The 22,251-nt window shown below is 38.0% G+C and overlaps 1 protein-coding gene across 2 annotated transcripts in view; it reads right to left on the bottom strand.

Annotated features, from left to right (window-relative positions):
* RAP2A (RAP2A, member of RAS oncogene family) overlaps positions 1 to 9,082 on the bottom strand; it is a 37,428-nt gene extending 28,346 nt beyond the window's left edge. Inside the window, exons 1-2 of one of the 2 annotated variants that reach the window (XM_077158553.1) lie at positions 8,709 to 9,082; positions 8,059 to 8,476 (exon numbers count right to left, since the gene is read on the bottom strand). In XM_077158553.1, the coding sequence (XP_077014668.1) occupies positions 8,281 to 8,476; positions 8,709 to 9,022 (510 nt within the window). In that variant the 5' untranslated portion in view covers positions 9,023 to 9,082 and the 3' untranslated portion in view covers positions 8,059 to 8,280. Of the gene's footprint in view, positions 1 to 8,058; positions 8,477 to 8,708 lie in introns of those variants that run through there. The other variant, XM_077158552.1, reaches the window with a different exon arrangement.
* Between the last annotated feature and the right edge of the window lie 13,169 nt (positions 9,083 to 22,251).

Raw genomic sequence — 22,251 nt, 5'->3', positions numbered from 1 at the left:
ACTTAATGTATATTAGACTATCCCTGATGGCATAGTCTAACCTATTATCTCTAGCTAGTCACCCACCTATCTTTCCTGGATATGTACTAATCTATTTGTTATTTCCTCTCAATTTGCCATAAAACAATTTATTTTTCTAATGTTTTCTAAACCAGTAATTCCGGCTCAAACCATTCTGCAACCAAATAAAAATAAGGTTTCACTTCCAGGGAGGATAAAAATGTACTAAATATACCAAAATAAATAGATAATTGCCATCACTGCTAGACTTACAGATAAATTTCTGACTGTCTCTAATGAGTTAGAATTCATAAAAATTCCTTGGAAAGATGGCCTCGTAAACCAATGTTTTCTTGTGGAAGGATGTTTGAAATTTAGAAATCAAATTATTTTAAAAATTGTGTTTCTCTCTCTACATACATACACACATGCATGTATATAATTAACTCAATGCTGTCAAATATATATCCATTTGTAGTACATTTTAGCATACCAGAAGGACAGAGATAGACTCTTGTACTTATTCTGCATAATGCCTAGGGCAATGCTGTACAAAATGAGGTGGCTTGAGCCATATTATTTTATGTTGATAATGATGATTTTTATAAGAAGACAGACACAACCTTTTCTGGATTCAATTTACTAAATATGTTACATTTATAACTAGCCATAAAGACTGTTAAAGGTAAATTCAGCCCACTCATGGTTTTTAGGATTCATAAAAAAGGTCTATGATTGTTACTAACTTTTTATTTTAAAGAAAAATAATTTTCAACAAATGCTTAATAACAGTATGAATACTTCTAATAAAATATTTTTATATTTAAATGTTTTGCTAAAAATCATCACAATTCCTTGTGAATCACAAAAACATATTAGCACCATCTACAGCCAACATCTTTATAGGTTTTCAGCAATATATGATTAGAAGTACATTTCCGACAAGCTTAATTAGTGTTACCTAACTAAATCTATCAAACTTCCTGACTTCCAATGTTGATTTGTTACTGGATGTCTCAAACCTTGGGGAATATAATGTACTGTTGATACGTGATCAGATACCCAATAACCTTATTCTGACTCAGATGCTTAAAATACCTTATTTCATAGTAGTGCTCTTAATTTAAATTGCAATTTATAAAAAACCAGGCTAATGTTGGTGTTTGTTTTATATTAGAGTTTTGCTACAAAGTAAAAAAGGAGAAACAGTTGGGTATTTTAGGTTCCATGTTTCCAAAAACGTTTCAATCTTTAAGGAATATGAAGTGGAATTTTCAAATAGGATATTTCAGATCTTTTGATAACCTTAAACTTTACCAATAACTTTGTATTTTATGTACACATCTTATTGAAATGCAGATATCTAAAATTATAATATTATTTTATTGATGTCATTTTACAAAAGACTCAGTTTGATCTGGTAAAGCATAAAGACATCTTTAGAACATAACTGTTCTTTCAGGCTGATGGTTTTTAACGAATGAGCCACAACTGTCCAAGCTAACAATAAATAAAAAGACAAATACATATATATAATAAATGGCATATTTCTGCATACCATTATGATTTCATGATAAACTTCCTAGAGAAACAGTCTTTCTAACATTTTTACTTTTCCACCCATTCTGTCTCCATCAGTTTTACGTGTTGTTTGTAAGGCTGCTTCAGTATTCAAACTCAAATATTTTTTCCAAAAAAATTTACTTAGAACACTTTTTATGTCAAAGGTCTGAACTACAAAAGTATGTAAGAAACCAGTAGGTTAAGAACAGATGGAAAGAAACAAGTAACAGGAAAATGTCAGAAAAGAAGCAAAGGAAACCTTAGAGCGGAATCACACATCCTTCCCTGGGTGGGGCTTAAGAGCGAAAAGATAATGGCTAAAAGGAAAAGTGTTTAAAATAAAACACTTGAAAATGATCCCTTAAACTAAGTATATAATATATATGGTTTTATGTAAATAACTTTGCTCAGAAATATATACACATTTTAATGCAGCATATATAATTTTCTGGAAGATTGTGTGCAGAAATTAATTCGCTCAAGTGTATTGCTACTGGAAAACTATAGCAAACACAAAGATTCCAACTTGTTTGGCTCTTCCTGTTGGTTGCATCATCTAGAGACATTTTATTATCTCCCCCACCGTCTCCTTAATGTTTATCTTTATTTAATTATCCAATTTCTTTTATTCCTGAAGGGTAGGTTCAGGAAAGTCAACATCATTCACTTGCTTGGTGGCCTGAATATTTCTCATTCAGTGGTTTGGAATGTGCCCTTTCAAATCATCCATAAGTTCTCTTCAGAGGATTTACCAATATGCAAGATAGTTAATGTCTTTGTCTGTGTGCAGCAGAATGGTTGGTTGGCTGTCTGAATTATTACCACCGCTTTAAAAAGAAATATTATTATAATTTAATTCCTCTGATTACAGACTTTATTGATATAATTACCAACAAATTTTAACTAGACAACACACCTAGATTTGCATCTCTCAATTTGGGATGCCAATCCTGGGATGGCTGAAACAAAACTACTATACTGTGATGTTCTAATTTTACAATGCAATAAAAACAAAAGTTTCCATGTTAGAAAAAATCTTGGGCTATAAAAAAATAGCTCATGGATATTAAGCTGTGTAGCTTGGAGGCCCAGTTTTGGATTACAATTTAGTTAGTGCAGGTATCAAACTGGGGAAGGCGATGTTTGTGGAGGAAGGAATGGTAGCAGAGTATGGTACTTTGAAGCTGTTATGTATCCCAGAAAAGGCCATGTTCTTTCATCCATTCCTATAGGTGCAGACCTGTTGTGGGTGGGACCTTTTGATTAGGTTATTTCCATTGAGATGTGACCCACCTTGAATGGACTTAATCCACTTACTTGAGTCCTTTATAAGCAGATAAAACACATACAGAAACGAAGAGATGAAATTAAGAGAAGCTTACAGAGAAAAGCCCCAGAGAAGCTGATAGGAGGTTACTAATAGCCAGAAGCTGAAGCAATGAAACCAGGGAGAGAAGGAACAGACTTTGCCATGTGCCTTGCTATCTCTATCTAACAGAGAGAAGCTCAAGCTTGCGGTAACCAGCTTCAAAGAAGACTGTTGATGCCTTAATCAAGACATTTTCGTAGCCTTAGAACTGTAAATTTGTAAACTAATAAATCCCCATTGTTAAAATTGCATTCTGGAAGTTTTACCAAACCAAAATACAGAGCTCTGAAAGTTTCACTTAGTTGGACAAACATCATTTGAGGTATTCCTTGGTTTTAGCTCTATGGCCTCACTCTGTCATGGATCAAAGATCTTTGTGTGGCAATTAGCAATTTGCCTCTATTTTGGAGTTTTTATGGCTACTTGTTATGAGGGGGAAAAAGTGCAAACAAACAGCTGGGTCACTTGAAAATGGTCACTCAAATGATACAGAAACATTAATGATAACAAAAAAATATAGCTTATTCACTTTGGATGCCCAAATCAACCATCTCTCCATTCTCTGTCCCCAGTCCTATAACACCCTATGCCTTTTAGTCTAGTGCATTCCATGAGGTCTCCTCCATACATTTCATGAGTCTCAAGTTTCATCCTTGGCTATAACCATTCATTTCTATCTCTCTGTACCATAGTAAGTAGGCTTCACCTACTCTCCAAATCTGAACGAGGCAGGTGATCCTGAGTCTTCAAATCCACAAATAAGCCCCCTTTCAGTTTTTACTGAAATCTTCTAATAATCTTCCCCAGCTCTTCTTTCATAATCCTAATCACTCATATTCAAAATGTCAACGTTTCTTTAGTCTCTTTCCTCTCCCTCCACCAGTAAGTTTGGTTCATTCTTTACAACATCATTTGCTTCCATACTTACCCTCTATTTCTACAGACACCATGCTAATTCAGAATCTTCATACTTCAAGACAGAAAGTAGATTATCAAAATATTTTAAAACTTTTCTTCCTGATTACGGTTTATTACTACTAAGCCATCTATCATATTACCACCATATTACTCCTTCCATAACAATTTTGATCATGTTCCAAGACTACAGAATCAAGTCCAAGGTCTTTAACTTACTATAACTTGGCTGTACATTTTTTAGCCTTACCTCTTCTCACATTTCTGTGTATATTCTTACCTTAGCCAATCTGTTCTATTTAACACCCAATAAACATATTATATGCATTTTCCATACCATTTTCTCCATTTGGAATATAACATGCTCCAAATTCTCTAAGGTTCATATTAAACTTTACCTCTTCTCTTACTGCCCCAAATAAAAGTGCTTTCCCAGCATGTTTGAGCTGAAAGAAGATCATCTATTCATTCTGCAAAGTAAACTTAAAAAAAAGTCTTTTCTATTTATAAAATTAAAATGTTTGGGGAAACTGAGACCCAAGGAAAAGAAACATACTTCTTTCTGAACGCTTGTTTTTTCAAGTTATTTTTCTTGATTGTTTCCTATATACCAGGAGCTATGCTAGTCATCTGGACTTGGAGTTTAGTGAGAAAAAAAACAGATTGCACATAAGTCATCAAACAAATAAGTTTTGATGAGTGCTACAAAAAAAGAGGAAAGTACAGGGTGCTGTTGACATGGCTAAAGTACAAAGTATAGGTGGTTGAGGGAAGGGGTGAGGTGTGATGTTAATCTAGTTTGGGAAGGCTTTCCTAAGGGGCTTGGGGGCCCTTTTAAGCATGGATGAAAGAATGAGCAAAAATTAATTCTGCAAAAGGGAGAAGAGCTCTACAGGCAGAAGGGAGAAACACTTTCAAAGAATTAAAAGCAGGTCTAAGTGCTGGAGCGTGATGAATGAGGAGACATTGCAAAAGGGGAAACTGGAAAGGTACCAGGGTGTGCTGGGCCTCATAAGGTCATGTTGGGGATTATGGCTATATCCAATAGGCTTTTCATATTATATTCCAAGATACCTGAAGTTGGAACCATAGCTTACCTGGGGAGAAATGAGAGAAGTAATTAAAGAATTCTGGTTCTATTTCAATTGAGACATTTTCTGTATCCCCATGACTCTTCTTGCGGTGTGGGACATTACCAAAAGTAACGTAAAAAAGTCAAACTTGTGAGTATAGCCATTTCTTGTTGGTCAACTTGGCTTTGTCAAGAGGGTATACCTGTATACATATGTTTGTAGACTGATAAATACTTAAGAGAGTTGAGAGTGTGTTTATATAAAAAGTAAAAAAATTCAAATAATCCAATAACAAGTTTCATTTCACTGTTTAGTCATGCTATAGTGCTCTGTTTAATTAATGTTAACTATTCATTCTTCTGCCCTTACCCATAAAACATAGTATAATAAAGGAAAACATTTTGAGAGAATATTAACAACATTTTTCCAAGGATTATTTTAATCCTAATTGTTTTTAGTCTCATCCTTTCAACATTAGTTATTAAATTTCGAATCACAATTACTGATTTATTTCCTCTAAAATTTTATTTATATCAAGGATAAAATTTAAGCCAGGTAAGATGCTGAAGTTACTATTATTAATAAAAGTAAGAATGACACCCAGAATTTTTTGAACATTTTCTGTGTACCAGAACACTTTAAATACATCATCTCATTTAATCCTAAGAGCTGTTAGAGGCACCTCTTATTCTCCATTTCACAGATAAGGAAACTGAGGCTGAAAAAGAATCAAACAAGCATTTTCCAAAAATACATACACTATAGACCTGAGCTGTCCAGTACGGTCGCCTCTTGCCACATGTGGCTGTTGAGCACTTTAAATGTGGCCAGTCTGAACTGATACATGCTGTTAAGTCTAGAAAACGTATTAAAATTCAAAGACAGCACAAAAATAAAGTAAAATATCTCATTCAAAATTGTTTTAATATTGATTACATGTTGAAATGACAATATTTTTGATATATAGTGGGATGAATAAAATACATTTAAAGAACTTGTTTGATCAGTTCTCTTTTCCTAAAATTTAAAATTATATATGTGGCTTACCTAATACTTCTACTGAATAGTGCTGCCCTGAACCAAAAGCTGGATGTTGTGTTTGTCATTAAACACCAAGCTGAAAGGCTGTGTGATGTAGAAGAAGAGGGCCTACTGTTCCACACAGATTTAAACCTCTTCTCTACCACTGAATGGTCTTGACTAAGATACCAAATCTCTCTGCACTTCAGTTAATCCTGCATTATGGACATACCAAATTTCACAAAACAACTTTACATGTGTATATTATATTTAAAGCAGCTACCAGACACACAAGAGGCAGAGGGGAGAGAATAATTATTGGATAACTCCAACAATATCTGGTTAATTTATAAATTGGTCCCCAAAGCAGCTGAAAATGCATTTACTTGAAAACCATGTTTTATTCACTTAAAGTGGTAGGAAGAATCAGAGAACAAGTACATTGAGTCCCTGCTTTAACATAATATATGCATTATACATGTATATTAAATTGCATATAATAAACATAGATCCTATCTCCCTTTCAATTTTAATTTATTTATAATATGCTATATAGGTTGGGAAGCCAGATGATGAGGTTAGGGTAGGATAAAATAACAGGTCATAGATGTAAGGGTCCAAGTATTGGGGATAAAATAGTTGAATTCCAGTGAAAAGAGTTTACGAACACTATTTTGGCTGGTCATTGTCTTTTTAAGTTACAAACTGAAACGAATGGGTAAAACAACATCCAGATAAGTAGGATTTTACTCTAATTTTGTTTTCCCTGGGCCACAAAGCAAGAAAATGTTCTAGAACACCAGTTTTAAACTAACATTTATTATATACAGAGAAAAGTAATTTGTACTAAAGATAATAAACTACAAAATTTTGTGAACTATACTATCCAATGATATCTTGCATACCATATTCTCTCCCCTAGGCTTGTGTCACGAAGTTTACCCTGAGTATGTGACTTTTTGAATGTATGTACGCATCCTTATGTTTATATTTAAATGTGAAGGATGGGGCAGTTGGGGCATTTATTTATATTATTATTTGATGTATGTATTTGGCTAAAGACTGTCATGTGGCAATGTATTAGACTACCATGTTCTGTAGATTTTTTTTTTAATTCAGTGATGTTGGGGGTAGAGAGAAATTTAGCATTTGAGTCTCTTGAATGCAGACCCTTAAATGTCATATACATACTCAGTTTAATACCAAAATTGCCATCTGTTAACCATCAACAAACAATTTAAGTAAATAAGACTGTAGAAATAAAAAGTAAGTAAGACTGTTGAAGTAAAAAGCTAATCAAATTAATAGATCTTAAAAGAGCAAGAGGGCGTGAAAATATTTACTTTATTCTTGCTGTAAATTTAACTCAAGAAATAACATACAAAATTTTAGTTTAGCTATTAAAGTATATACCCAATCAGTTAAGGGAGCCAGGGGGAGAGGGCCTCTCCTTGGACCTCATATGTTGCATTAAAAAACCGCCATCAGGAAAGTATTTTTGAGCATCCCCTGAGTACACATGACTCGGTCATTACTTTTTAAAAATTAGTAGATTCAAATAGGTTTATAATAAGATTGTGTTTATGGTAAACTTAAAGCTGTCTTTTCACTGTACCTCTTCAAATTTATGGCTACAGTAGATGAGGTAGGGAAAAAAAGTGACACTAAATCTGCAAAATTACCAGCAAAGAAGAAGTAATAACAACCAGAGAAAGCAGTAATGTGAATTAAATAGAAACTAGAAAAAAACTGCTAAAACTCTGAAGATATTACATTTCAAAGGCTTAAAATTATAGGGAAAAAAAAGTATTCAATCAACTTTAGAGAAACCCAGCAGTTTCAACCATTTAAGCTAATAGCCATATTTCCAAAATGCATACTTCAGAAAAGTGTTTTTATTAAGAAAGGCCTTATTTGCCTTAACTTTTAAATTAGCTAATACTTGGGTCACACATGTGAAGAAGCAGCTTGTATTTCATTTCCAGGCAAGACTTTTTTTTTTTTGAGGGGGGAAGTCAGCTAGATTAAAAAAAAAAAAAAAGGAATAAAAAACCATTTCCCTAAACAGTTAAACTGCATTCCTTTTAACTAGTAAATAGCATACTTGTGCAGCTGTATGCTAGAACTCTTCCAATTCCACTGAATCGTTATGTCTTCAAATAATACGTAAATCTGTCTTTAAAGTTTGCCACTAAATTAGAGTTCATTCTCTAAAAGGCTTTTGCACCATTACACCTATTATGAGATGAGAAAGGTCTCTTTGCTCTTCACTTGACATTTTTACAGATATGTATGTGCAATTCCTGCTGTCAAATATTGCAAAAGTAGACTTCTTGTGGTTCAGTTTGAAAATGTCTCGCCTATCCTGTACAGCTTCCCTCTTTCCAGCACAAACCTACCCACCTCTTTTCCCCCTGCAAGTTTTAAACTTTGTTTCCCTTGATGTTCTGTACGAGCGCTACTAACCTTATTCAAGAGACAAAGAGCTGTGCCTTGGGTTAACCGGATGGCCAATTTTAAGTTCTGAAACAAAGCGCTAAAATTTGAGATGCAAAATAATAATGATGACAATAACGCATAAAACCTCAGAGCCATCTCCCTAGACAGCTCCCCCTACACATGGACACACGCGGGGGATTTCTGACCGTGGGACAATGACTCGCGAGTCCAGCTGCGAAGCCTCCCGTGACCCTTTGGGGGCCGCCCGGGCGGGACCCCAGCTCGGCTCAGAAGGGGCTCCCGCGGCCGCGCCCGCCCGGCTCACTCACCGCTTCACTCGGATGATCTGGTCCCGCATGGGCTTGATGTCCTGGAAGCTCTGCTGGTTGACGAGGCTGTAGACGAGGATGAAGCCCTGGCCGTTCTTGATGTACAGGTCCCGCATGGACGCGAACTGCTCGGTGCCCGCCGTGTCCAGGATCTCCAGCACCGACGGCGACGAGTCCACCTCGATCTCCTTGCGGTAGAAGTCCTCGATGGTGGGGTCGTATTTCTCGATGAAGGTGCCGGTCACGAACTGCACGGTCAGGGCGGATTTGCCTACCCCGCCCGAGCCCAGCACCACCACTTTGTACTCGCGCATCGTCTCTCTGCTGCCGCTGCTATTGCTGCCACCGCCGCCGCCGCCCGCGACATAGACCTACGCCCGCCGCGCTGCACCCCCGGACCCTGCCCCGGCGGCTGGCCCCGCCGCCTCCCACGGCCGCCCCCACCTCACGGCCGCGGCGGTTCCCCGGGCGGCGGCGGCGGCGGCGGCGGCGGCGGCGGCAGCTGAGGGAGCGGCGGCCCTGGGCATGGGCCAAGCCGGACGGCAACGCGACCCCGCGGGCGCCGGGAGGAACAGAGGGCGAGCTGAGAGCAGGAGCCACGGGAGCTGCCGAACCGCGGGCCCGCAGTGCCGCCCGCCCCGCCCCTCGCGCCTCCACGCCCAGCTCCCCGCCCGCCGCCGCCGCCGCCGCCTCCCCAGGCGCTAGAGCGCGCGCCCGAGCCCCAGCCGCAGCGCCTACCGGGGGCGGGGCCCGGCAGTCCAGGGCGGGGCGGGGCCGGGCCGCAAATCCCCGCCTCCTCCCCTCAGTCGTCTAGGCGACCAGCCTCGCGCCTCCGGGGAGGCTCTGGGCTGCGTGGAAGCTTCTGCCCGCGGCTAAGCAAACCACCACCCAGGCCACTCAGCAACACCCTACCACGGCACCCCATCGAACACCAAGGCCTGTGTACTGAGCATGCCCAGTCCGTCTGCCTGAGACAGAAAAAGCGTCAACCAGAGAATCCCACTCTCAAATTACTGGGGAGACAAGATATTGGAAGAGCCATACCATCTTCGAGGCTTTACCTTGAGGCAGGAAAGTGACAGGACGAGATGGGCAAGAGTCTGAGGAGCCCTTTGGTTGAGGGGCTTTGCCTGACATCACTCTGTCACTGTCTTTGACTTTATATTGTATAAGCATAACGAGATGGCGCTTTGTTTTACGTGACAGGAACCTCCAGCCTTCTGCCTGAGGTTGTATAAACATAACGAATAGAAGCCTTGTTTTAAGCGTAAGTACACTGAGGTATAGGTGACAAGTATCTTCAATCCACTCCCCGATGGGCTAATCAGCCGCCGCTAGGCACCACCGAAGCCGGGTCCACGCCCGGTGACGTCGTCGCGTGCTCCACCCACCTTCCCTCTAGTCCCGCCCTTTCATGGTGCGGGACTGAAGTCGAGCTCTTCCCACGCCCTGTCAGCTACCGGCGTCTGAAAAACCTGGAGAGCGGAACCCCGTGCAATAGCCAGGAGGACCAGGGATACGTCTTAGCAACAGCCAGCTGGAACATCTAGGAGGCTGGATTCATTCCAGCCAACCAGACCACGTCTCTAGGACCCATGGTACCGCTCACAGCCAATAGAGAGCTGCCTGATACCATGTGATGGACCTTCTTCAGCCAATGGGGGAAAAACATTCGTCTCGGCGTCAGCCAACCCACCCCTCGAAGTCTCGCCGGGCTGGGCGTTTGCTCCTGCGCACTGTCTGCCAACCAATAGTAGTGAACTGCTGAGTGACCTGGGCTTGGATTGCGCCAACCAGAACAAGCGACACATTAACCACCGAGGGCCGGTAGTATGGAGACAAGGCTTGGGGCTGGTGTGGTTTGGGAGTGGTCAAAGATCCAGGGGCTGGGCGCCGTGCCTCATTCTGGCAAAGGAATGAGGTTTGTTGCAGGCGAGAGGGGTGAATTCCGCTTTTAACATAGCCTCGGTGGCAGTCTGCTTAAATGCTGGGCATGGAAATGGTTCTCAGGGATGTGGGATGGGTCGGGAAAACAGACTTTTGTCTTTAGGGTGAGAAATTTTCGGGTTATTAAGAAGGCATAACGAAGCAGTTACATTGGTGCTCTATACGTACCTTTTAGAACATCTGTGTAATACTTCCTGTCTCTAGCATTAAAGCTTATTTACACTCCCTGCCCTAGCCATGACTTCAAATTTAGAAGGAGTTAAATCCCCAAACATTCTTGGATTATTTTTGTATAACTTGCTATTGGGTTTCCCTTCCTTAAATTATGTCTTTCTCGAACTAATCTACACTTACGCATTACTGTCTCTCACATCTCTTGAGAATAATGAATTCTATAATTCTAATGTTTGATCTGGCAGATCTCTCCACCGATTTCTCTCCCCTACAAGGTCATCATATAAATATTTTGGTCCGAGCGTCTCTAAAAATCAGACGTTCTCTTACCACATTTTGTCAATTAATAAACTACCAGAAAGATGTATCTTGATTTCGCAGCCTCCTACTGCCCTACTACTCTATTGTTTGGAATGGATAATTTGTATTTTTGCATTATCTTGCTATAGAATCACACACCAAGTTTTTGTTTAAAACAATTAAGGGCAGGTGTGCTTTCGAATAAGTAATGTACAATAAAGCGTAACTCAGTCATTATTTCTTGATTACATGGCATCAAGATATGAGTTTATATCTGAGCCATCACAATCAGCAAAAATAGGGTCAAAAAGCATCGAAGTTTCTTTGTATAGATAATTACAACCCATGTAAAACTTTGTATTACGGTGGAACCGAAAATCCATTCACTGTGCAAGAAAAAGAGGTTCGGTGGCTTGAGAAATTTGCATTGGGATTGTGGGTTCAGAATGTAACCACAGCAAACAAACATATTCATTACTCCTAGGTTTCCAGAGAGTTGGATATTTCTGGATTGGAGCTCATCAGATAGAAGTTGTCACAAAAGTTAGTGACTAGGTTCCCTATTTTTCCACTTCGCACAACAGAGAGTAGGAGAGCTTTTTTTTTTTTTTTTTTTTTTGGCATTTCCCTGGTTATTTCTCCTGATCATTCATCAGTGCTGATTTTCTTGAAAAGGAGATGTGTAACGGTTGTGGTTTTTGGATAGTCACAGTTTATTTGTTTCTCAAATAGACTAACCTCAATTTCACTCTCAGTGTCATGGAGGTAGATTTTTAACCACTGAGAGATGAAAGAAAATGACAGATATATTTTCAGCATATTTTCTCACCTGTTCTGCTGTGGATAATGATACTGATTTGTGACTGTATGTGCAATGTTGGTTGAAGGGTTAGCTGCTGAAAGGGTGTTTAGAGAATTTTGCTGATATGGGTGGGAGATGAGTGTCTATCTCCTGTTCTCTTAATTATGTTCATTGTTATGCCAATATAATCTATTCTGAGGGTGATTTTAGAAATAAAAACATTTTCATTCATTGTTTGTGAGAAAGATAGCATATAATTGAGAGAAGACAAAATTGAAATTTCCCTAAGAGTTGTAAATCTATGTAATAGTGAAAACTTAACACTGTACACTGATACTGCAGGGTCTCTTCAGTTTCTGAAGTGAATTGCCAAGGGGCAAAACAAAAACAAACAAACAAAAAAACAACTTCATTTCTCCTCTCCCACTGAGTGTGAAAGAGCACTCACCTCTGCCCAAATACCAGCAATTGTCACATTTGTGTTACCATGGAAACCCAGCTCCTTTCTTTCCTTCTGTGAAATATGTTAGAAAAGGTGGAATTATGTGGGAAATACACTGTGTTCTGGGACTTCCTGATGCTGGCAAGGAGCAAATATGGAAATAATTTAGTATAAACAAGTTGTACAGTATGTGTGTAATGTGACCATTACTTCCTGGCTAATAAAACCTTGATTCCTATCACTTTTATTGAAGTGTGCATGTCTCTGACTATCCATAAAGGGGAAGGACAAGTCAAGTACATTTAACGCCTGTGAAATGCTGCTGGAAATTGTAAAGAGAGCAGAAGATATTTTCTTAATACTGTTGAGAAATATAACAGTGGAAAGAAAGGAGCAGGGTAAACTTGTTCCGCTTTTGAAAATGTGGTAAGTTTCAGTGATTTTGAAGACAAAAATAATTACAACACAAATTGAGCATACAAGCCAGTCAGTGAAAGAAACCACTTAAATGTTTTAAAAGAATAATTTTAAGAAGAAAAAATTTCCGAGAGAGAAGGATAGATGATTAAAACATAGGGAAAAGACAGACTTCTTAAGAACTTGAGGGTTCTGAGAAAACAAGAGATTTAATGTGGAGCATTTAATGTGGCAGAAGTGTGGCTGCAATGTTGCTTGCATATCCTGCTGTTTCCTTTTCATCTTGCCAAAAGACCCAGAAATGAGTTGGGATTGGTCTTCAATACCAGTACTCTCCCCTCTGCCCATGCTTAGTTCAGAAGGAGGCACATGACTCAGTTCTTGACATTGGCATATGAACAGCGTTGGGGCTGAAGCAATTTCTGGGGATTCTAACAAGAGTGAGGAGACATCCCTGTTTTTTGTTACCACTTCTGCTTTGCACACTGAACTATGAGAATGTGGTCACTATCTTTGGGCCATGATACACCATTTCTGAGGTTGAAAGGCATCGAGTTTCTGATGGCTAGAAAGAAAGATGTTGACATAAGTTCTTGATGACAACGTTGAGCTGCCAAACCAATACTGGGATTCCTACTTTTGGACATATAGCAGTGAACATCCTTTGATTTAACCCCACATAAAGTTTTCTGCAATTTGCAGTCAAACACAAATTTGACTCATACCTCATACCTCAACTGTAATAAGGTATGAGGGGTTTAAGACAAAATAGTATCTAAAAAACAAAAAGTGACAAGCATTTGTGAGTACTTTCATTCTACTTATATCCTGAATGGTATATTAAAGCCATCATAATAATTATTGAGCATTTACTATTATATTATTCTCGGCTATGTGGATAAAACAATGAACAATTAGCCAAAAGAGCCTACATTTTAGCAGGAAAGACATTAAAGGAGAAGAGGCAGATATTAAACGACCAATGATACATTTACATTATTAATAACGTGCTAAGTAGGAATATCAGGGACTTAGAAGGTATATAATAAAATATAAACATAATATAAACATATATAAAGAATAAATATAAAGAATAAAATATAAAATAGATAAATGACAACAGAATTACAAAACAAATACCTTCCAAGTACATATAGCTTATCCATGAATTCGTAGAGGCCAAGAGAAATAGAAAGTAAACTGGAGTGGGGTTAGTCAGGGAAAGCTTTCTGGAGGAAATTAATGTGGAGCCAGGTTTTGAAAGAAGTGACCAAAGGGAAAACCTAGGTGAGGGAGACAGAGCACTCCAGATGTAAGAAAGAGATCTAAAAATCAATGAAGGAAGCAGGAAAGAAGTAATGGTGAAATGCAGGAAACACAGAATCACTTGAATGTTTACTTCCCTATAACAATGGCATTTGAGGGACAACCCTCAGGGAAAAAGTCAGGAAACAAGCTCTTAAAGATTATAAAATGTATAAAAATAATATAAGACGGTGAATGGGTAGTTCAGTGGTAGAATTCTCGTCTGTCATATGGGAGGTCCAGGTTCAATTCCCGGCCCATGCATTTCTGGAAAAAAAAAAAAAGTTCCACAAATGTGCTGCAATAATGGCATTCACATGGAAAAAGAATGAAATGTGACCCCCATCAAATGGCATACAAATAAATAAATAAATAAATAAACTCATAAAAATAATAATATAGGGAAAATTAACAGAAGAAAAAGTAGAAAGATTACATGGATTCATTTGAAATTAAGGCATTCTTCAAAATAATAAATATAATGTGGGCATTACAAAAGAATTGTCATGAATAATTATGGACTTCAGGGCGTCTAGTGGGGATTCTTACTTTTCATAAGTAGAAAGAATAACGAGTAGAAAAAAATGAAGACAGGCAGAAAAACAATTTTTACTTACGGTTATTTTTTCATGGCAGCTGATTGATATGCATTATGTAAAATGAATGAAATTTGAATGAAAAGAAAAATTGTCAATAGGTCAGTAATACATAAAGATAATCTTTTTGGTAAATAATGTAAGAAAATGTTTTTCCCAAAATGCCATTGTTGTACCTTGCCATAGAAAAATCTTTTCAACAAAAATACTAAAAGGAATAAGTTGCAGATTAGCAAGACATTTTGGGAAATAAAAAGAACTATAGATGTTCCAAATGTAGTAGTAATAGCAACATAATAAATACTTATGGTAAAAATCAGATGTTTGTCAGACATTATGTAATTTCTGGCCAAAGGCAATTGTAGCGTTTTTCTAATACTATCATCAATACAAACACAAGAATTTCTTTAAGAACATTGGCTATAGTAGGCATGTGAATCCATCTTGATATTATTTACAGCACTCTAACTAAAATTTACATGGTACTTTGTCATTTGCAAAGCTGTTTTCCATATAACCAAGAGTTTTTTGTTTTTTAATAAGATATTTCAAAGCAATTAGGAGCAACTATACAAATGTGTGACGTGATGATGCTAACCTAGCATTAATGCTGTGCTTTTCCTCAAGATCCCTGAAGTAATATAGAGGGCAAAACACTCTGGTTAAAACTAACAAACAAACTGTTGAAGGGACTGAGAAAGGAGGGCAGTGGTGGTTTGGGCCTGGGGCAGGAAGGAGCCTTCTGTACCGTGGAAGCATGAGAGAGGTAAAGAACTGTTGTAGCATTGCTTGTGCTCATGGCTCACCATTGCATTGGGAAAACCAGTGCCTGCCCACACATCGTGTGTATGGTGACTCTGATCTCTGGTCCAGGTGGGTTCTAGAGGAAAATCAGGTCAGCACAGTAGTCCTGTGCTTGTGAGGTGCTGGGAAACTCCTTGGTGTTAACAGATATGGGGCATTTGCCTTCCCACTCCTCCTTCTCTAACTTTCCTGGACTGGTGAGTTACAACCTAAGAAATGTTCCTCCTCATGCTACTTCTTTCTGGGAAGCAGAGGTTAAAATCTTGACCTTACATGTGATTGGCTGTGATTTTCTTGTGTTTTGGGCCTCTCCATGCTGGGGTTCATTTGCTCCTACCCCCTGAGCATCTTGGGATGACTTAGAATGGGTCTGTTAGGGTGACCAAGCATCCTGGTCTACCCAGACACTGTCCTGGTTTTTAGTCCAACTTATCGTAAAAGCCTTCAGTTTGGGTTGATCACCCCTGCCAGTCCTCATACACTTTTCCAGAGAAAAACAAGTATACATGCCAAAAATACTCTTTGAGAAGCACAGCTATTTCAAAAGAAAAAAAAATAACCTTAACATTAGACCAGATCAAGAATTTAAAATTATCCCAATAAACATACTAGAAAAGATAAGAGTTAATGTTAGCAATACAAAAACAACAGCAGCAACAAACAAAAAGACATCAGGCAGATATTATAAGTGAAATATATAGTAGTATAAATAAAGAACAAAACAACATATAATGCAGAAGGGATATGGTTAAGGAACACATGAGTGAATTCGATGACTCTATTGAGGTCATCTCCTAGAAGGAAGAAGGAAGTTCAAAAAAATAGAAAACTATTTTGCAAAAGCCAAGAGATATGGAGACCAGAAGGAGAAATGCTAGTATACAGATAATAGGAATCCTTAAAAAAAGAGGGAAGGAAAAATAGAGTGGATGGTATTTTAGAGAAATGATGGCATTAAATTTGCCATAAATGAATGCATGGATGAATGAAGAAATGAATACAAGACCTCAGTTCATAGGGTCCAGTGAATATCAAAGAAGATTTATATGGAAAAACCATGCTTAGACATATTGTAGTGAAAGCTGGAATATAAAAAACAAGAAAAGTCTTGTTTTTTAAAGTGTAAAGTGTGAAAATTAACATCAGACTTTTCAACATCAGCACTTCACAAAATATTAACTACTTAATGAATAAGTAATGATTTCAAATGACTGTGCTAGCTGAAAAAGATTCTTGTTTTCTTAGTCAAAGTGCTGTCTCCACGCAAGCGGCACTGATGTTGAAATTGATTGTGGTCTACATTCGAATGCTAGAAGCTGAGGGAGACATTTTAGGGGTACATCTTTTTTTCTCCTTGGCTCTATCGGTTAGACAAAGTTGAATTATTCCATAATGCATGTTTTCTTGACTCCATTCTGTTGGGGACTACTTTTTGGTATTTATTAGTTTTTTAACAAAGGTTTTGACTATCCCCACACAAACTAATGTTTCCAATGAAAAGATTCTACAATATATGTAAATTAAGCGATATTAATCCATCAACATAATTAAATTAGAAGACTAACAATCAGCTCCAAGACTGAAATTGAATGAGCTAACTCTGCCTTACACACTGACAAAAAGAAGGAGCTAAAATGGGTTATTCATGGTGCTGTAAGGATATGATTATGGTGCTCAAAATAAAGCAATCCAAAATTATTATTTCAATTTCGTAAAATAATTGAAAAAAGAGACCAATCAATAGCCTATTTTACTAAGATTTTCTACCAAAGTTGCAAAGTTTCACAATGCTTCTTGCTCCACTCTACATTAACACATAGATTATCTTAAGCCTGGGAGTAACTCCATCTGGATCTTTCAATTCATAGGGTAGATGTGGAGCTAAGGCAGTTAAGTAAGACATTGAACCATGGCTTGGTGAACCACCCGTGAGTGGGAATCAGTCTTTATATAGTACTCCTCAAGTGAAATACAAGTGAAATAGTGTTGTAATTTGGGTCACTGACTGTCTAGATATCTATCATCTCATTGTTTGTGTGTTTATCCCACTTGGTTCCAAAAAAATATTAAAGTAGATTCCATAAATACATATGAGATAACCTGAAATAAAAATTAACCATATTGGTAAATTTCTAGTTTCTGGAACCAAATGATATCTTTCCAAGAAACCTTAACATAATCTTTTTTTAAAAAAGTATTTATAGAAGCTGAATTTTGCATTGTAGTACATCTCTGTAAAACTGCTTTCCTCAGAGCATTCACATTTAGTATTGCTTTGTGTGTTTATGGGGGTAGAAGGGAGTATGCCCTAATCCGATCTAAGTCTTACCAATTAAGAATCTGGGGGAAGGACAGGCAGACGTGTGTGTAGTGTAAATATGTACATTAAAATAAAATCTCTACATGATACTGGCATGCCCCCAAGTGGAAAATCAATTTAACAATATTAATTATATATTTTTCTGAATTCAAATTCATATTTAATGTAAGTGGTGATCCTGAAAATTGCTATTGAATTTATTGAATAATTAGGGTGTCTACCCAAAGTCTAGAAACTAGCTTAAATTCCATCCCTCCAAGTGTCCCTCAAACTAGGATTAATTTCTCTCCTAAATATGAAAAATTATCATCATCATATTTCCCAACCACTTCATACCTTTTTCTCATATTTACTGTACTGGATGAAGGGGGGATTGAGAAGAGTGGACAAGCTCTGGCTGGTCATTATTATGCATTCAATAAGTGCTGATTAAACTGGATTAAATATGAAATATTAAATAATAGTACAATTATCAGTTTTTGTTAAATTATTGTAGTCTTTTCTTCATTTATGTTATTTCCACTTTCACAGTACTGAAAAACAATGGTGTTTTTTAAACACTGACCTAAACCAATTCTTAGCCAACCACAATAATAACTGAATTTTTAAACAGTATACTTCTTCAAAGAGCAATAATGTAGTCCTAATTCACAGAATCACAACTGGATTTAGGTCACATCCATCAGGCAATCATTTGTTAATTTTCTAACAAAATTCTAATACTAAAAAACAAACTCTGCATTTGAAAAACTGTGAAACATACAGAAAATAATTGCCTGGAAATCATTCTTTAAAAGGGATCACCTTCAATTTTCACATCCCTTAAAAATATCAGCAAGACATTAGGTAAAAAACAAAAACAAAAACAAAAAAACAAGCCAACAATCATAAAACAAATCACTAAGGCAAATGAATTTCAAAATATATGGGTCACCAAGGTTAAAAATTATAGAATTATTTATAAAAACTTAAGTCTCTAATATCATTTTGTCCTATGTCCTTTAAAATTTCAAGGGTTTTCTGTGTTGCTTAAAGATCAAAGACATCTGATTATTCGTACTAGGACCAGCTGCCTACGGAAATACTTATTAGGTCTTTAATTCCTGTATTAAAGACTCTCTCTGTCATTACAGCTTGAGGTTTAGTTTAGGCAGGATAAGAAAGCTGAGAGATGGTGGATGGCACAGAGACTATGTGAGAGCTCAGGCAGGAATAGCCAGATAACAGCAGACAGGGCATAGAATGACGGACCTCAGTCTCCTCCTCATTGTGAGTCCACTGTGGCTGCCTTGGGCAGGACAAGGCCTCTTCATATGATCCTCATGAATTATGCCCTCATATCTACTTATGTACTGAAGTTTCTAGGGACACAGTTGAGTGTGCTGAGACGGTTTTACTACCTACCCAGAACATGATGTTTCTATGTGTCCATACGCCCAATTTATTTCCAAGTGTATTTAGGGAAATTGGAGAATTTTAAAGCTGAGTAAAATAGATGTTTGATTGATTTCCATGCACTTCTTTTGTACCAAAAAGAAGCATACTGTACTATAAGGAGATACAATAGAAATGCATCGACAATTTTTATCTGTTTGTAAGGTACATCTAGGGGTTTGTGCTTAAGCCAGCCTCAGGAGGAGCCATGCTTGTAGCACCTTAGTTCTCTGGCCAAAACTCATTGGCCTAGGGGTTGGCACATCACCAAGTTGAGCCAGTCAGATTTGTTTTCTCTTGGAAATTTAGAATTGGAATCCAGAGGACTGGGCACTTGAACGAGGAAGTAATAGAAACTTATACTGGGGAAGGAGTTGCTTTTAGGGGGTCTGTGTACTAATAAATCAGCAGAGAATGCCAGCCTATAGAGAAAAGCCAAAGAATGAAGCAGATTCCCACAGAGATGCAGAGAAAAGCAACGGTGGCTGACTGGAGGTGGCAGCTCACTTAGTTCCCAAGCTTTCCTCCTTATGAGAAGGTGCAATTGCATTTTCTGCCCTTGACAGGATGAGAACTTCCCCACCCAGCAACCTTATGCTAAATTTTCCTTTACTTGAAGTTAATATTAGTGAGTTTCTATTACTTACAACCAGAAGATTCCTGACGAAGATAAGATTATTCAGTTGCAATTTGTTCCCTCCATTAGGTTTACATTGGAAGTGAACAGCATTTGTTGTCAGTTTGTCAGCATTAATTTTATGTTATGGCCCAAGCATTTTCAGAACCTAATTGCATATAGTTAATGACTGATTTCTGGAGCTGCTGCATGATGACATTGGCTAGAGGAACCCACTCTATTCTGGAGGTCCTGTAAGCTATAGTTTGTCTTTTTATGATGATGGAAATATTGTCTCTCATCCAGGTTAATAACAAAAACGCAACACAAAAGGTCCAGGCACAAGCCAGGTTGTGCCAGTTTGAAAGGATGTGTGTACCCTAGAAAAGCCATGTTTTAATCCTAATCCCATTTTGTAAAGGCAGCCGTTTCTTCTAATCCCTATTCAGTACTATATGTTTGAAATTTTAATTAGATCACCTCCCTGGAGATGTCACTCAATCAAGAGCGGTTGTTAAACTGGATTAGGTGGAGTTGTGCCTCCACCCATTCCAGGTGGGTCTTGATTAATTTACTGGAATCCTATAAAAGAGGAAACATTTCAGAGAAAAAGAGAGATTAAGAGAGAGCGGAGAAGAACAACATAGCCATGAGAAGCAGAGAATGAAGAAGGAAATGCTTCCCAGGATGGTTCATGAAACAGGAAGCCAGGAGAGAAAGCCAGCAGATGATGCCGTGTTTGCCATGTGCCCTTGCAGCCGAGAGAGAAACCCTGACTGTGTTCAGCACGTGCCTTCTCACTTGAGAAAGAGACCATGAACTTCATCGGCCTTCTTGAATCAAGATCTCTTTCCCTGGATGCCTTAGAGTGGACATTTCTATAGACTTGCTTTAATTGGGACATTTTCTCGACCTTAGAACTGTAAACTAGAAACTTATTAAATTCTCCCTTTTAAAAACCATTCCATTTCTGGTATATTGCATTCTGGCAGCTAGCAAACTACAACACAGGTCATGCAATGCAAAACCCAGGATGCAGCTTATCTCCCAGACCCAGGCATAGAGACTTTTACTAGCCCTCAAAGAGTGGATAGTCCAGGAGGATTTGTGTACAAATATAAAGGAGGTATTTTGCTTCAGTTTGCCATGTGTTGTTGTTATGTGGACAATGCTCTTGTCTTCTGGTGAAACTGAAAAGTATTAAGAAATTACCTCGTTCCTCTGTAAGGCAGCACCTGGCCTGCCTAGAAAACAGGTGGAGTTTCTCCTTTGAATACAGGTAATTCTTCATTGTCCTAGTGTGGTGTTCTAGTTTGCTAGCTGCTGGAATGCAATATACCAGAAACGGAATGACTTTTAACAAGGGGAATTTAATGAGTTGCTAGTTTACAGTTCAAAGGCTGAGAAAATGTCCCAATTAAAACAAGTCTATAGAAATGTCCAATCTAAGACATCCATCCAGGGAAAGATACCTTGGTTCAAGAAGGCCGATGAAGTTCAGGGTTTCTCTCTCAAATGAGAAGGCACATGGCGAACACAGTCAGGGCTTGTCTCTTGGCTGGAAGGGCACGTGGCGGACACGGCATCATCTCCTAGGTTTCTCTCCTGGCTTCCTGTTTCATGAAGCTCCCCAGGAGGCGTTTTACTTCTTCATCTCCAAAGGTCACTGGCTGGTGGACTCTCTGCTTCGTGGTGCTGCAGCATTCTCTGCTCTCTCTGAATCTCTCTCTCCAAAATGTTTCCTCTTTTATAGGATTTCAATAAACTAATCAAGACCCACCCAAATGGGTGGAGACATGTCGTCCCTTAATCCAGTTTAATAACCATTCTTGACTAAATCACATCTCATTACAGTTTCAAACATACAGCATTGAATAGGGATTATTCTACCTTTATGAAATGGGATTTATATTAAAACATGGCTTTTCTTAGGGGGCATACTTCCTTTCAAACCAGCACATGTGGTAATGGGATTAGGGCTTCTGCATTGTAGCTTAGGTTACATTTGTAAACTTGCCATCATTTCTAAACTGGCTTTATGTTTAATTTTTGAATCAATTTGAAAATAAAAGTCAGACTATAAAATTCATCATGTAAATTTCCACACATCTGAAAGTAAAAAAGAAGTGCTATTAATAATAAAGCTAGGACAACAAGCATAAATTGGGGCTGCACCAGGCAGTCTCTGGATGACATCTCCTTATTCTTATTTGTATATAAGTTTCTGAGTAATTTTCAGACTGCGTAATTTACAACATCCTTGGCATAGTTTTTTTTTCTGTTGAGTAGAGGGTTTTATTTATTTATTTATTTATTTGGCTATTGGCAAGGCTATAATTTTTTTTTTTTAATGACAGATTTCCTAAAAGAAACCACTGTTAGATCC

This window comes from Tamandua tetradactyla, chromosome 4 (assembly GCF_023851605.1).
Source record: "Tamandua tetradactyla isolate mTamTet1 chromosome 4, mTamTet1.pri, whole genome shotgun sequence".
NCBI classification, from domain to species: Eukaryota; Metazoa; Chordata; class Mammalia; order Pilosa; family Myrmecophagidae; genus Tamandua; species Tamandua tetradactyla.
Note: the sequence above shows the minus strand (reverse complement) of the source record. Positions and strands in the feature narration are given on the sequence as shown.